This window comes from Plasmodium malariae (genome assembly GCF_900090045.1).
Source record: "Plasmodium malariae genome assembly, contig: PmUG01_00_15, whole genome shotgun sequence".
Taxonomy (NCBI): Eukaryota; Apicomplexa; class Aconoidasida; order Haemosporida; family Plasmodiidae; genus Plasmodium; species Plasmodium malariae.
Window position 1 is genome coordinate 25,096 of NW_021638286.1, and position 18,495 is coordinate 43,590.

At 18.2% G+C, this 18,495-nt stretch overlaps 3 protein-coding genes and 1 pseudogene across 4 annotated transcripts; all 4 read left to right on the forward strand.

Moving 5' to 3' along the window:
- Positions 1 to 4,652: 4,652 nt before the first annotated feature.
- PmUG01_00033700 (Plasmodium exported protein, unknown function) lies at positions 4,653 to 5,618 on the forward strand (the record flags this gene model as incomplete). Its single annotated transcript, XM_029008132.1, has 2 exons — positions 4,653 to 4,739; positions 4,869 to 5,618. 2 exons carry the CDS (start codon positions 4,653 to 4,655, stop codon positions 5,616 to 5,618), a joined length of 837 nt encoding a protein of 278 aa, XP_028858909.1.
- A 1,966-nt stretch (positions 5,619 to 7,584) lies between these two features.
- PmUG01_00033800 (fam-l protein) lies at positions 7,585 to 8,529 on the forward strand (the record flags this gene model as incomplete). The annotated part of the gene is made up of 2 exons (XM_029008243.1): positions 7,585 to 7,668; positions 7,798 to 8,529. 2 exons carry the CDS (start codon positions 7,585 to 7,587, stop codon positions 8,527 to 8,529), a joined length of 816 nt encoding a protein of 271 aa, XP_028858910.1.
- Positions 8,530 to 12,526: 3,997 nt separating this feature from the next.
- PmUG01_00033850 lies at positions 12,527 to 13,323 on the forward strand (annotated as a pseudogene). The gene is made up of 2 exons: positions 12,527 to 13,033; positions 13,159 to 13,323. Coding segments are annotated over exons 1-2 (672 nt in total).
- Positions 13,324 to 17,123: 3,800 nt separating this feature from the next.
- Positions 17,124 to 18,085, forward strand: PmUG01_00033900 (fam-l protein; the record flags this gene model as incomplete). The annotated part of the gene is made up of 2 exons (XM_029008354.1): positions 17,124 to 17,210; positions 17,339 to 18,085. The coding sequence occupies 2 exons, from the start codon at positions 17,124 to 17,126 to the stop codon at positions 18,083 to 18,085; spliced, it is 834 nt and encodes a 277-aa protein (XP_028858911.1).
- Between the last annotated feature and the right edge of the window lie 410 nt (positions 18,086 to 18,495).

Here is an 18,495-nt window from a genome sequence, read left to right on the forward strand (position 1 = left end):
TAATAATATGCATATATTATTCCTTATTTTAATGCTTAATTTGATAAATGTACGTAAGAAAAAGAGAATAATAAGAAAATTAAATAGAAAAAATATTAATAGTATATATTTGTAAATAATTACTTAAATAATTAAGTTATAGTGGTTATATATAAATAACCATTTGTACTAATTAGTTCTTATTTACTTTATATTTATATAAAATTTATTTTAATACAATTGTTTTATTGCTTTTTATATAATTGTTTTTTCTTTTAATCCCTTATATACTATAGAATTTTTTTTTTAAGAATTTTGTATAATAGCCACATATGTTTAATTGGACGTAAAGTAATTTATCATGTTTTAAGATTTTATGTATTTATATATTTTATTTGAATTTATTATTTAAAAGTTTAGCAAATTTCATGTAAATGAAGAACATAAAATATTGGTTGAATATATGTTAATATAAAACAAAATAATACTTTTTCTAAAATATGAAAACATACTGAAAGAACTGAATAATAATTGATTTCATTTATATATATCAGCATTTATTTATTTTATATTCTTTTTTTTTTTTTTTTGTAAGAATTTATAGATATATGAAAAAAAATTATTTTGTTGATATATTTTTAATTATTCTGTTTTAATATATAATTAAATTTACTGTATAATACTGAAATGTACTTATTACATTTAATTTAAATTAATGAAAAATTAAAAAATATATAAAAGAATTATTTAATATTTTTTTATACTACTATGATTATATTATTTATATAAAAAATAATATTATATATAAAAATTATTATTTTTAATATGTAAATTTTTCGCATCAAAAACACTAACGAAATTTAAGTATGTATATCCATATATATATATATATATACGTAATGGTACAGGAGTAAGTCGAAAATATGTATAAGTTTAAACATATTTACCACATTTTAGTGATCATAAATAACATATTATACATTTTCCTTATTTAATACGTGTAAAGAACAATATAGAATCTTTGTTATATATCATTACAAGAAAGTACTTATGTACGTAAAATTTTTGCTTACATAATTTTACGCGACAGTTTATAATAATATTTATATTATAATAGTAATAAAAGATTTAAGGAAATATATATTGTAAAAATATAATAAATAAAATAATTTTCTGGTAATCATTTTTTAATATTAAGTATAATCTTTCGGTAATACTCATAAATATATAACCATACAATCAAATATGGAGTACTTTACTTAATATGTGTTTTGAGTAATAATGCCATAATTTATATTGATAAATTTTATTTTAATGTAAAATGTGTGATATTTTTATAAAGTTACAATCTATATCATTTAGCTCTCTTGAATTATGTATTATAATTCTCTATATAATTTAATTAATATCGAAATGTACATCTAAATCTCTGATATTTCAGAAAAATAGTTTCATAATTTCTTAAATTTCTCATTACTTGATTATAAGAACATATGTTATTACATATGTTTAGCTATATATTAAATGACAAGATGTTCTACTTATTACGAAAATGTTTTTAATTTAATGGTAGTTCTATTTTTACGTTACAACTATTGTTAACATTACGATTATTCAATTATCGAGTCATTTTTTCTTGTATTTTAACATTTATATATATCATTTACATAGGTTTATTATAAGAAATATTATGTATTTTAACCATGTTAATTTTGATAAATAGTATATATAATGGATAAAAAATTAAAATTAATGATGTTTTTATTTTCTCTTTCAATAATTAATAACATATAATAATATATAAAGCATTCGTCTTTTCGTTTCATATATTTTTTTTTTCTTCTTAAAATATTTAAAAGAGTTTTATATAAGAATATTATATAATTGTATTAAAATTATCATCATGGACACATTATTACATTTTTAATATTAATATTAAAAAAATTATTACAAACTTTTTCCCATTTTATTTTTTTAAAATACTACTCCATATACTTATTCGGTAATTTATTTTATATGTACATAGATTTATATTGTTGAATAATATAAATTAGTATATATTTCTTTAGGATAAGTCATATAACACCTGTTATTACCCAAATTTATTTTGTCACTTTTAGAACCATAATAAATTAACTGATCATTTAGCTAATACGTATTTTTCAAGGTCTTTATAATTCTTCTTTTTTAGACTACATCAAAATATAAATAGTATAAACTAGTATTAAATATATTACATATTTGTAAATACAATACTACTACGGGAGTAATGTATTGTCTTAATATACTAGAGGATTTGTGTTAAAGAATTCAAATTTTTAAGTAGAATAATTCATAATTTTAGACAAAAAATATATAGATGATACTACTGTAAATGTTAATACAATCATTGGAGATAATGAAATACCTTTATATACAGTATAATTAGAAGGTTTTTGTATTGACGACACCAGACGCTCCAATGAGAATTTAACTGAAACTGAATATATTTGGGATTCAGTATGTTCATTACATTAATTAACATGTTTTAATATATCTATACATTTAAAATTAGTTATATGATTTTTACTAATACGGTATTCATTTTTTAAAGATTTACCCAATTGTACAAAATTTTTGAAATTTCGTATAACACATCTTTTTATATGGCTATTATATAGTAAATCATATTTTTATGCAAGGATACGAGTACTATATATATTAAATGAAGTATAAGTAATTCATAGAATTAGAGAACAAATAATTTCCATTAAATATATAAATAAAAAGAAAGGTTTTGAACACAATATCTTTGTAGAAGAACAACAGAATACATTTCTTTAAGTTAACAATACTAAAAATAATATAAATAATAAAATAAATCCATTAAATATTGAACATTTAGTTGATTATAACATTTTTTGTAGATTTTGAGATATATAATTTTTGTAAATATTAAATTATATTTTGTAAATTGAAAATTAATATTATTTTATATTAATCTAGTTTTATTTATATGTATTAATTGTTAATAATATGATATAGAAAATATAAAAAAGACGTAAAAATAAAATAATGTAAGAAACATATATATATATATAATTGACATATGATATATATACTTAATAAAAATCATATTATATATTTTTCTGTATATTAAAGTATTTATTCATGATTTATTAATTTAGAGAATATAAAAATTTTAGACAAATACAAATATATTTTTTAATAAAATAGATCATAAGAAGTTAAGGAATAATGGATACTGCTAAAACTGAAAAGGTTTATTTATAATTAAATGTTTGGAAGGACTTTATTATATAGTGCACTTATTTTTTATATTGTATTCCACAATTTATACACATATGATAATATAATTATTTAGAGAGGATAAAGAGTATTATTTGGTGAAATGTTAACTAATGAAAAAAATGTGAGTTATTAATATTGTGCGAAAACTTAGAACAAAATAAGGGCATTTATAAAGGTTATACCGAAATTACCATATAATTTAGGACAATAAAGTATCAAAATATTAATTTTAATAAAATATTATTTATTTATATATATATGTTAATTTATATTGATGTACCTGTAAAATATATTACAGGCATAGTATAATTCTAAAAGAATATATAAAAAATAATAGATTCCTTCTAACGTTATTAATATAAAAATTACTAAAGCATGTGTAATAGTAATATGTATTGTTATGCTTTCTAATTTGTTGTGTATATTATATATGCTGTATATAATTTGTATATATATTTCTTCTGATATACTTTTAAATTTTTAAAAGTTTCAACAATATTTCTGTACAAACTTTACCTTTAAGAAGTTTTTTGTTTTTCACTGTGTTAATATTTTTTTCTAAATATATATAATTAAAAAAAAAAAATTTCTTAAATATAGAGTATTAATATATATATTTTTCATTTAATAATAAAAGTGAAAATTATACTTAATTAAAAAATATGATTTTCTAATTCTATAATAAAAAATTAAAATATCGTTATTTATTTACATTTAATGTATATATTTTATTTATATAGAAATCATTGAGTGAGTAATTCAATTTTTTAAATATACTATACAGCATGAAGAAAAGCATGTATTATAATTAGTGAAACAATGAAATTTTTACAAAATATATATATTTTGAATTTGTTAATACCATTATATTATTGTTGTAAAAGTTAATCTTTTTTTTATAATTAATAACAACATTTTTCGAAATAGGGTATTTATAAAATAGGAATCAATAGTAATAAAACTTCACAATAGTAATTATTCTAGAAATACCTATATCATTAGCATTTATCTATATTTTATACATTCTATATTGTAAATGAATTCAAAATTTCCAAGTGATAAAAAAACATAAAGAAGAAATTTGTTTAATTACACCAATAAGTAATTAAATTAGTGTTGGCAATACATATAAATATATTGAAATTCGGTAATTTTTATTGAAGTTAACTTTTTATAAATAATATCAATTAAATAAATTATAGCGTTCTTTATTAGGTTTTTTTTATTTTTTTGGACTATGCAGTAAAATACTATATATATGTCAGTTGTTTAAGAAAAAATATTAGAGAAAAAATAAAAGAGATATTTCCTATTGCTTGAAGTGTATAACGTGACGTTAATTTTTTTTTTATTTTATATATTACAATATTACAGATTATAATATGGAACAAAATATTAGTATTATATTTCTAATCAAAATTTTAATGTTTATCCTTATAATTCGGATGTGTCATTTTTACAGTGACATGGTATGATAAAATACATTGATGACACTTGTACGAATACTAATTTTATTGTTTAATTTCATTAATTTGTTTTTTATATTGGGAATATTTATCAGTTTATATAGGAAATTTTTACATTTTTTTTTTTTTTAGAGTAGGTTTAACAAAATTTTGGATGAAAATTATGGTTTTGGTAGAAAGTTAGGTATACGAATTTATCGATTATTAGGAATTTGTATAGGCGATATTTATCCATATGTTGCAGATTTAGAATTAAAGATACCATATAAAAAAAAAAAAAAGAACAAACAATTATTTATTTTTGATAATGAAAAATGGGACGAAAAAAAAAAAGAAAAATTATATAGAAATGCATTATATAAGGAAAAATTGATTAAGAAACTTATGAAAAATAAATGTACCATGCTTCATGGATCATATTCTCATTATGAAAAAAAAGTAATGAATGGACTAAATGATAATGCTTTTTTTGAAAAAATGATGTTAATTAATGATAAGGATTACAACAAATTAAAGCGTAAAAAATATGGATTAAGAATTTGCTCACTTATATTATTGTTCGTATTGGTATTAATTGTACCTATAGTAGATTTATCATTAAGTAATTTTAGTTCTGTAGGTAAATTATTAAATACATTATGTACTTTAGTATATGGAACAGCATCTACTTCGGGGCAACAAATTGAAGGTAATTCGGGAACTTTTTGGTCCTCTACATGTCAATTGAGTAATCTGACAGGAATTAAAGTATTTGGTGTTCTAGTATATTGTTTACCTATCATAATATTGGGAATTATACTTATACTAGGAATTTCTTCTTATTATAAAAATTCTATAAAATATAAAAAAATTAGGTTTTTGGAAGCGTTCAACGAATGGTAAGGAATATATTTATTTCTGTAAGGAAGCCTTTAATGAGATATTAAATATAATAATAATTTCCAAAATATTATACATGAATACATATACATATATATATATATACGAATTTATTTTTATTTGTAAATATAAAAAAAATGTATTTTTATATTTTTTGTACATTTCAATGTTTGAAATTTTTTTAATTTGTAATATAATGTGTTCATTCATCTGAATTAATTATTATTGCTTAATATATATATTTCTGAGTATATGAAATTTTTAGTGAAATATATATATTTGTAAGTTAGAATTTATATACAAGAACTCAATATAATTTTATTGAATTTACTCATTAATTTACATTTTAATTAAAAATATTGGTGCTTTATATTGTTTATAATTTTCTGATATAAAATTATTATTTTGTAAGGTTATTAAGAAAACAAATTATTATATTTACATTAAGAATTAATATTCCTTTTTTTTTACATGAGAAGAAGTGGTTATATTTATTGTATTTATATGTTTTTTTTTGTTTTTTCATGTGTAATATGGTATTTTAAGTATAATTTTTTTTTATTTTCTGTTAATTTCTTAATTCAATCGTTGGAAAAATAATCGTTTCTTAAGAGAAAAATAAAAAAATAAATTTAGCTTTTTTACGGTAATATTTTGTGAATAAATTAATTTTATAATTGTTATATGGTCTACATCACATACGTAGAACAAATAAATGAGGAGATAATGTTTTTTTTTAAGTACTATTATAAAGAATAATTTTTATTTATCTGTATTCATTGCTTAAAAAGAATCTGTAAGATGATTTATCTGGCAAAATATATTTACAAATATACCATACATAAACTAATATATTAGCTATAAAATTGTCCGTACAAAAGTTACCTAATAATAAATTTTGGTAAATGATATTATTAAACATCTCTATTTCTAATTTGCATATAATAAACTATATATTAATATCATAAGAAAATTTATACGATTTGGAATTTTCAAAATTATGATAATACCTTCAAAGATTTATGTACTTATTTTACTAAAGGTTTCCTTTTTATTTTTCTCATATATTTATATTGCCTCATGCATATATGTATAGGTAAAAAATAAAAACATTTAGTGGATTAATTCTAATATTTACTATTTAGAAATAATAAAACAAATTAGATTCAATTAAGTATTAAATATTTTAAAAATATGACACAAAGATAAAAACTTATTTTTTATTTAATTTTTAAATATATGTAATTTGTAATAGATTGAACAATATATTTTAAACTGAATTTTCAAAATATAGAACAAGCCATTATCTAATGTAACTTTTATGTGAAAACTAAAAAATATATTTTATTTTACACTACAAAGAACGTTGTATATGCTATTGACTACTTTATTAATTATTTAACTTATATTAGAGTTATAATAATTAATATTTTATAAAATAAATAACACGCTTTTTCAAAGTGTAATATCCTAGGAATTATAATTAACAATAGGAAAATGTCATTAAAATTAGAAAACACTATCCTAATATATAAAATATTGCAATAGATTTATATCCTATACGTATTATGATGTAAACTAAATGATTATTTAGAAATTCTAATATATCACATATTTTTTTTACAGTGAAAAATTTCTATAAATAAAACTTACAATTAGTCGAGCATATGGAATAATTAACTTATATATTTTGAATATTTATTAATGAATTAAAATTACAGTATTTATTTTTAAAGTTATTTTTTTCATTTATAACCAAAATATTAATATTTTATAATATATTTTTAAAAGTATTTTACTTGGATATATTGTAATATGCATTTTAGTTATATAACATTTTTTTCTTTCTTTGAAGTAATAATAAACAAAAATTGAAAAAATATATAAAGTACTATATGTCATTGAATATATAACACTTATTATAAATATAATTCTTTTTAAATATATTACAACTTTGGAAAACTTTATGATGGAACAAAAAATTGTGTTGTTATTTATTAATATTTCAACGTTTATACTTTTAACTTGGATATGTCACTTTTGCAGTGGAATGGTATGGTAGTATTATTCAAAGAAATCTCTATTATTTATATTGTAATTAATTTTTTTTATTTTTGATTTTTTTTAGGATGAGAATATTTTTTTATTTAAATAAGAAATATTTACGTTTTTTTTCTTTTAGAACACATTAAAGGAGAATTTGGATGAAAAATACAATATTAGCAGACATTTAAATACTAGTAATTATCGATTATTAGCAAAATATAAGCAGGAAAAGGATTCAAGTATTGCAAATTTTAAAGAAGAAATGCCACATAAAGAAGTGAAAGAAAAAAAAAATATATCTAATAATAAAAAAGAAACAGAAGGAAAACACAAACAATCTTGTAGAAGTTCATTGTATATTGAGGAATATGGAAAAAATATTGAAAAAAATAAATGTGGTTTAACTAAAACAAAAAAGTATTTCGATTTTGAGAAAAAAATATTTAAAGAACTTGATTATGAAGATTATGTTAAAAATATCAAGAATATTGATTATAAGGTACATAAAAAGTTAGCACGTAAAAAACGAAGAATACGAATTGCTTTACTTTTGTTATTTATCTTGATATTGATACTACCCATATTAGATCTTTCATTAGAAAAAATTACTGAGGGTGGTTTGTTGGGTTTATTATACTTGTTATATCCAACATCTGGAGAAGCACCTGGAGTAGATGGGTCTTTGGTTACATTGTTAAGCAAAGATGGATGGGGTAATTTAGTAAAAATATGTGCATCAACTACTTTCATTTATTGCGTACCTATCCTTATATTTGTTGTTATATTTATATTAGGGATGGTTTATTACTATAAAAAAGTTATAAAATATGAAAATATGAAGTTCAAAAAAAGATTAAATAAGAAGTAACATGTGTTTTTCTGTAAAGATGAATTTACCTGTATAGTCATATCTTTGGTTATATACATAACAAGTATAACAATAACTATTTATATAATATAAATACACTTAAATATACCAGACTTTTTATTGGGAAACAGTAAAAACATATGAACTTAATTTTTTTGTTATTTTGAATTTTTGACTGTATGGAAAATTTTATATTTGTATATTAAGTAATGACTTTATCTTAACTAATTATTTAATCTACTTATATACATATTCGTGTTATAATAGGTTTCATGAATAATATATATATATGAGATAAAAGTAATATATAATTGAATAATTCATATATATTTATTTGAGTGTGCTAGTTTCTATTTGAATGTAATTTTATCTTTTCTGATTTTTATCTGTTTTTAGTCTAAAATGATTGCTTGTTTAGGTAACTATGAATATATATTATTATTTTTAAATTAACAATAAATATGTTTAATTATGTATTAATTGAATATTCATATGTAATTTCTATTACAGTAGCACATATATATGTTTTTTTTTTTTTCACCAAAAGCAAATCTTCATATATATTCTATAATATGTGTTTTATATTAAATATTTTACAAGAGGTACTATATGTAAAAACATTTTTAAAAGATTTGATTTATTATATTGACTAAATGCAAATTATAAATATATAATATAATAATGTATTTTTTAATTATGGATTAATAACAATTTCCTGCGGACTCAGATATTGTGAATCATTTCAATTAATTGAAATATTTAAAGCACAGTTGTTTGTGCTTCTAATTGTAGTGTTAACTCAACGTTTCACAAATTACTTGAATATGTATTTTATTCAAAGTACATATTTAAATAATATACATATTTTATTTATATTAGATATCATTGAAAGATTAAATTATTGGAAAATAATGAAGAAAATGTTAATAGATAATTTGTTGGATTTATTTCTAAATAACATTTATTTAATGTTAAATAGGGGAATGTTTATATATCATTTCTAAATATTACCTGTGTAATTATTTTCGTATTTCACTAATAATTATATTAGATATAAGGAAATAACTTCATATTATATAAAATATTTTGAGTACACTATATTATACTGTATTTTTGGTTACTTTAAAATTTTAATATTAAATCGTAAAATAATATTTTTCAATTATTTTTTGTACTTCTAATATATTATGGTTTATATTTACATTCAAAATAGCGTAGGAAACTACAAACATACCTAACGAATGTATATAAATTATAACAGATATATATTAAAATTCATTTTGAGTATCAGTGTTAAAAATTATAATAAATAAATGATAAGCATTAAGAGGGAAATACTTACATAGTACACAAAAAGGATATATAATTGTATGAATTTCAAGTATATAAAAATTATATGAAGAATAGAAATGGAATTACAAATAATATAATCCTGAACGTTTAAATTGTATTAAGTTCAGCTTTTGAGTATAATTAAATTCCAATAATTGATAATATAAGTACAAAGTAAATAAATATAGAATATAGTGATTATATGAACTGTAATGTGATAATTTAAAAAAATATATATTAATAAAAGAATGTATTAAATATAGAATATTTTTAAATAGATATTAATTTATATATACAGAAACTTAAATATTAAATTAAAATATATATATTAATAAATATATTTTATATGTTAAATAATTTTTTATTATATTATTATTGCAAAATTATTAGATGGTGTATATCATTATTTTTATTATAAACATAATTGTACATTACGTTTAATTTTTTTAAGAAATTATATATAGTGAAAAATATGCTTAGAAAAGTGAATTCTTTAAGCACAAAAATATAAGTACATTTTATAGTGATTAAACAGAATAATTCAATTTAAATATTTTAATAATACACTATGATTCCTATTGTTAATTACATTAGTATTTATAAATACATGGTTTTTATATTTATATGCTAATTATTTTTATTTAACGAACATTATAATATTAATAACGAAAAAAGTAACTAATAGTAAAATGGTTTTCAAAAGCATAATATATAAATGAAAATAAATATATATATTTTATAAATATTCTTAATTTCAATTTAAAAAATATGAACTATACATGTAAAAATTCTTAGAGGATATAAATACTTTTTAGCTTAATTGCAATAATTATAAGTTTTATTTTTGATGATGAATTAACTACATTAATAAAAAATTATTGAGAAAAAAAAAAAAAAGACTTATCACATTTAACTGTTCTGAAGAATAGGTAAATATCGTGTTGGTATATTTGTCATGGAATGATATCTTTAAATAAAAATTAAAATACCGTTGAATTAACAGTTGTTATCATTATTTAGTGTATTTTCTAAATGATTTAATAAAGTAAATGAAAAATAATTATGAGTATTTAAGAAAGAATGGTTAAAATAAATATATATAATATTTTTTTTTTAATATCAAAAAAAAAAATATTTTGAATGTTAAAAATATTAATGATAAGGAGTATATATATGTATTTATTTAATGTATGAAATATATGTATAGTAAGACAAATTTAAATAGAATTAATAAAGATATTTATTAAATTATATTTTAAATAAAAATATTCTATTTGTATTCAAATGTCTCACATGATGGTAATTTTGAAGCATAAGGAAAAATAATTGTAAAGTATAACATTAACTTTTAGTAATAGATATTGTGGTATAATAAATTAATTTAAATGTAATACAGAATACTCAGTATAGTAAATAAAGAATTAAAATGAAAATAATTGTTTTTGGTTTAAATAAATTTAAGCTTTTATGCGATACATATTATATATAAAGTATGTTTTTTTTCTGAATATATAATATCATCGCGTTATATTGAGTGACATTACGTTAGTCTTTGTAATATTTATATAATTAAAGAAAAAAAAAGTTCTTCAAAAAAATGTTAATAAAATATTCTTTAAAAACGTAATCTGAATAAGTTACTTTTTAGAACTTAGTCATTCATTACTAATATTGATATTCACTATAATTTTATTCTATTTAGCATTTTATGATATCCATTAAACATATGAATTTAAGTAAGAATATGAGTAATATCATATTAGTATATATAAATATACATTATATGTGAAAATATTGTTTAATATATGAATTTTATTTTTAATGAAAACCTTGTATACATATATGGTAAAATGAAAAGTCATTGTAGACATAAAGAAAACAACTGAAAAACACTTTATACATTACTTCAGGATATTTAGAAGTAATAAAACTTTTTCATATGTAAGATAAAGGAAATAATTCATCTTTTATAGTTATACTTTATCGTATATTTTTATTTACAGCAATATATCATTATATTAAAAAAAGTTCTTAATATCTTTTAATCATAAGTAAAAAAAATATATTTTTAATATTTATAAGTTTTCAGAAGTGCACATAATATTATTACATTCACTTTAATGGATTTTATTGTTGAATTATTATAAGAGTTCATAATATAAATAATAATAAGTAGAAAATTTTTATTTATGTTTTTTATAAAATATGTTATATATTATTCATTCTCTTATTTTTTAATATATTAAACCTATTATCATTCTAAAATTATATTATTAACCCGAAACAATTTTTTTATCTAAGCATTTGAAATTTATTGTTCTAACAAATATTTTATTCTATATTAATGTCTAAATACATAAATAAATGTTGTATGTATATATAATAATGTAAAAATAAATTAAATATAGATATGTTTTTTACATAAAACATAAAGAACTATATAGGAGATTATTACAATAACTTATTGTTAATTTATTCTCATTTATTAGAATTTTATAGTAATACCTGTAAACATATGATTATACATGTAATTTACGTAATAATATTTATGAAGTGTTTTGAATATTATAATGTATATATTATTTCATATTAATTTCTTAAAATTTTTAATATATTTATATTCTCTAATTTTTATTTCATTTTATTTTTTTACTTTACTAGTAAGAGTGCAGAGACAAGTAAGAAACAATAAATTTCTGTGCAATTTGACTATATTGATGATTATAATTTTCAAGGTTTTCCAAAATCATATGCATTAATAAAATCTTTGAAGGAAGATGATAATAATTTATATTAAAATGGTTGAAAGGTTATTAATAATAGAAAATAGAAAAAATTTCTATCTACGTTAATACCTAGAATCTCTAATAGTGATAATGCTACTGAAAGTATTAGCGAGTCAGAGTAATGTAATATATTGTATGAATGATTGAACAAAAAAAACAAAGATTATATATCGAAAAGATATGAATGTAAATGTAAAAGGGTATTATGGGATAACTTTATTGAGAGGTTGTGGCATGAATTAAATGAGGAAGCGGTTGAAGAATTTTTATGTAATAGAAGTACTAGTACCTATAACTGTACTGCTTTACCTCAAATTAAGATTGCCTTAACTTTGGGTTTTACACTTCTGGGAACTTTTCTTATTACTTTTTTTCTTTTGTATAACGTATAATTAGAATTATCGTTAAAAATTACGAAAATTTAGAACAACATGTGAACTTGATTATCATTAAAATATTATTATTATAGATATGCATATCATATTTCATTATTTTTCATTTTATATAATAGTTTAGTCCCGTTAGACTGAGGATTAAGTAATGTCTTTGTAAAAAATAGAGAAAAATACTCAAAATAATTCCAGAAGAATCACGTGAATCATTGGAAAGAACTTCTTAAAATTGGACTTCACATTCCGAAAGCGGAAGAATTAGGATTCATTACCATTATGTATGAAATTCTTGATTTAGATATAACGAAGTAAATGGAATTAATGTTCGTATCGATATTAGCAGTGAAATTTTTATCTAATAACAATATATTATGAAACAAAAAAATAAAAATAACATAGTAGGAATATATTTAAGCAATACAAATATTACAAAAATAATATTTATCACTTAAAGCAGAAGATATAAATGTTATTGCTATGTTGTATATAATCTATTAGAAAATTTTCTTTTATATTATAGATTAGCAAAAATATACATGAATAATATATCATATTTTATTTAATAAATTATATATATCCTTTAAGAAATATTATTAGATATAACTTTTTTAATTATATTAAACTGCATAATAGGTATATAAAAAGTATTTATGCTTTATGTATTCACTTTAATTTATAGGAAATACTATTTTTTTAGATGCTTCAGTTGTTATTATGGTTTATATATATCTAATATTATTTTATTAAATATCGATATAAATATGCATAGGATATATTAATTAATATAAATAGAAAAATTTTAAATCAAGTTTCTAAAATAATTTCATATAAAAAGATAAAAAGAATTATGAAACATCTTGTGTATTTCCAGAATAATAATAATATACTTGCAGATATTATTACAATATCTATTTATATAATCTATAGAGTATATATTATGTTGTAAAGACACATAAATAACATATCTTTTATTCTTACTATATATAATAATTATTATAATACATTATATTACCATGTTTTTCAATTCTGTCTTTCTATATATTTCATATATATTTTTTTTGCATATCATAGCAGTAATAATAAATAATAACATTTCCATTAGTAATATAAGAAAATGATAATAAATAATTCTAATGTAGCGTTACATGTATATAATTCTAACAAAAATACTATTATAATTTTTCATGTTATAAATTATATATGCTACATAAGAGCATTATCATGCTTGAGTTATTTAATATTTTTTATATGTATAACTATATATTTTTATTTACATTTAAAGTGAGATAATATTTTTGTTAGTACGATTGTATAGAATATATATTAATTTATTTTGTATATACAATATGAAATATGTTTTTATATATATTTTTTTGATTTACGTGTAAATATTGCTAAGAAGTATATATATATATAATAGGAAAAAGAAATAAGAAATATATATACATATAAAATGAAAAATTATTTTGTCGTTCATCTGTTTTAATATATCTTTATTAATTATATATAAGATATTAGTTTAAATTTTTGTCTATGATCTCTATATTAAGAGATTATACATATATAGTAAATGAATTATTTTATGAATTTCATTATTAATAATTTAGTAGATATTTATATAACATTGTTTTTTGCATAAAGTATAAACTCCTAGAATAACATAAAATGTATACTCCATATAATTAATTGAATTCTACTATAATAATAAAAATATTGAGTCCCAAATTATCGGTGAATATTGTATATTAGCATAACTTATATTAATTAATTGTGTTTATTAATTAGAAATAAAGCTGTCCAAAAATTAAGTATTACCTTTTTTAAAATATACAATTTTAGTAAATTGTTAAATAGTATAAAATTAACAAAAAAAAAAAATAAAAATAAAAAAATAACACATGCAAAAAATTTTAAATATTTTGAATATATTTAATGATATAATTAATTATGCACGAAAAAATAGGTAAGTATACTTGAAAATCTTAAAATACATAGAAATAGACAATAAGTTTCAAGGAACACATAATACGAAAAATAAATGTTATTTCCTATTGGCAAATAAAAGTTACGTTGTATTAGTTTAAGTATAAGAGTATAAACCAATAAAACTGATATATAGAAAATGAATATATAAAATTAGATATATATATAGTATAATTTATAGATAATTACAACACCTGGAATAATTCATAAAAAACAAATATCATATTATTATATGTCTTTTTCTCCAATATATATTATGGTTTTTCATAATTTAAAAAATATATAATTAATTTAAGTGGCAGTTATACTATGAAATGTGAAAATATATATATGAATTATAGTGTTATTTATAAATGACATAAAGTCATATTGTTAACAGAAATTATATAGTTCATTATTGCAACATAATTCTATAAATTGAAAAAAATTAAATATTTTCAACAAATTTTAATTGAAATGAAAAATAAATTGTATTATGTATATTTAATAAGCTAAAAAATTAATGAGTCTAAAAATTAAAAAAAAAAAAATAGAATTTTCCTATTTAAAAAAAATGTATTCAATATATAATAAATATTATGTAGAACTATGTTACATATTTTAATTAGAGCGAATACAATATACCTATAAAAGCATATTTAAAAAGATAATATTTTATATATGTAAATAACACAATTTAATTAATATTATCATAAAGCACTATGAATACATAATGTATATGCATTAAATTATATTTATTACTTCTATATAGGATATAATATACATTTTAAAGCAGCAATTGCATAAACCGTTACTATATGTGTATAAGCTTTTTTATTCTTAACATCAAAAGTTAAAATATTTAATTATAATATATTATTCTGCGAAAATAATATAAATAAGTATATAAAAGTTTTTTTGTTAAGGTGCACTATATTGGTAAGAAATAATAAAAATATATTATTTAAATATATAAAATAGAAGGAATATTATATAGGATTTTAATAATAATAAGTGTTTCAATTATTTACGAATAAGATAAATAATATATGTACTTATTGTTTTATTATTATACTTTCTTTATTGATAATACAATTTATTTTATAAAAATTTATAGAATATCTATGATATAGTAAAATAAGAAAAAAAGATATGATTTTTCATTATTGGATAGATACAGAAGCAAATTATTTTAACAGTTATATTCTGATAATAATCAATTTAATACCAGAATAATATATTTTATTATTTTTTATTTTATTGTATTATGTTATATTAAGTATTCTTTAAATTCATATTTTTAATTAAAATAAAATAAGAACTGAAAAATTATTTAAAAACATTTCATGTACAAGTAATAAGAATAAAGCTTAGATAATTAACATTCAAAAATTATTTTACAAAAAAAAAAAAATTATAATTTTTTTACTTTGGAGATATATGTTTTTTATATAGATTAATAGAATGATATGCATTTTACATTTTAAATATATTATAGGTATTAATGGAAAGAAAGTGATATAATTAATACATCATAAAATGATATATGTAATATCATTTTCTTCATTTTTCATTATGTCTATTATATTTAATATTTTTTAACAGTAATAAGATATATTTTCTAATTGTGTTTAAAAAATTAAAATTATTAATAAAGAAGTATCCTTAAAATTAGTTATTATCCCCTTAATATAAAGAATAATATATTACCTACGTTCTATACGTCTAATATTCTATATAAACGCAATATATGAAAATATTAAAAAATTTTATATTTTATTATTATTATTTTTTTTTTAAGGTAAATAAAAAAATTAATTAATTGTTATACTAAATATTTAATTTATATATTTTTAATATAAACTAACGAATCATAATTATTTTATTTTAATAAAAATTATTTTGTTAAAAGTAATATTAAGGTAAAAATTCCATAACATACTTTTTTGGTTATTTTTATTTTTTCATTTTGTAAATGGCATTATAGTTATATATATATTATTATGTTTTTATGGAAAAATAAAGAATAAATAAAATAAATATATTATAGTTTATCTTTAGAAGAATATTATATTATTATTTATTTTTTCCTTAATGTATTACAATATATAGCATCCATATAATGAAGAAAAAAATAAAACTATTGTTCTTAATAAAAACTGCAGCATTTATCCTTTCAACATGGAGAAGCAACTATGCCAGTAATCTGGTATTATGATATTATCGTAGAATATTTGCCTTATTCATTTTTTTCTTGCTTCACTTTTATTTATAATGTTTTTATTCCAAAATATTATTTATACTATAAATGACAAATATTTACTTTGTTTTTTTTAGAATGTGCTTAAAAAATATTTGGACGAAAACAACAGTAATGTTAGAAAATTAGATACAAGAATTTATCAATTACTAGTAAAATATAAGCAGAATCATGATTCACGTATATTGGGCTTACAAGAAGTAATACCATATAATGGAGAGAACGAAAGAAATCATATATGCAATAATGAAAAAAGGCACGAAGAAAGAAAGAAATTATCAAATAAAAGTTTATTAAATAATTCGAGAATTCATAGACATGGTAAGAAAAATAAATATTGTATTTTTGCAACAAACAAATATTCCCATTTGGAACGAAAAATATTTAAGGAACTGGATTACCAGAATTTTCTTAAAAACAACAGGATAATTAAAAATAAATTGCACAAAAAAATAATGTTTAAAAAATATGGATTACGATTTTCTCTACCTTTATTATTGTTTTCATTATTATCAATATCGCTAATATTAGATCTATTTTTTAAATGTGGATTTATAAATGGACTTTTTGCATTTTTGAACAATTATTCTTTAAATAATTGGATGAAGGGTTTTAATAAATCTTCATTTTTTGACCCCATAAGGGAGTTGTGCAAATTTACGGGTAGTACAAGTAAAACGAAGTCTACTATTATTACACATTTTTTTGGTATAATAATATATGTCATACCTTTCTTCATATTAGGTGTTACGCTTATATCATGGATTATTTACTACCATAATAAAGTTAAAAAATTTGAAAAATTTAAGTTTAGGAAAAGGTAAAACGAATAAAAAGTCGTATACTTTTTGTAACAACATCGTTCGTATATGGTAGCATTAGTAATAAATTTATTCATGATACTATTAAACATAATCATAATTGCTTAATGTTTACAAATATTTCTACATATGTGTGAACTTCTTTATATACTACAGTAATATATTTTCTTGGCTTTTTAGCGAATTTGAAGATTTTGTTATGTTTCATTTTGTATTATAAAGTATCATAGCATCTCAATTAAATATATTTGTCAAAATGTTTACGAAATATTTATTTAAATAGTTTCTTATGAGAATAATATATCTGTACATTAATAATAGTTTATAATAGAACAATTAATATAAATTTTTTGAAATCTTGTAATAATTTATATTTTACCTAAAAAGTTTTGATTTCCATTATATAATATATT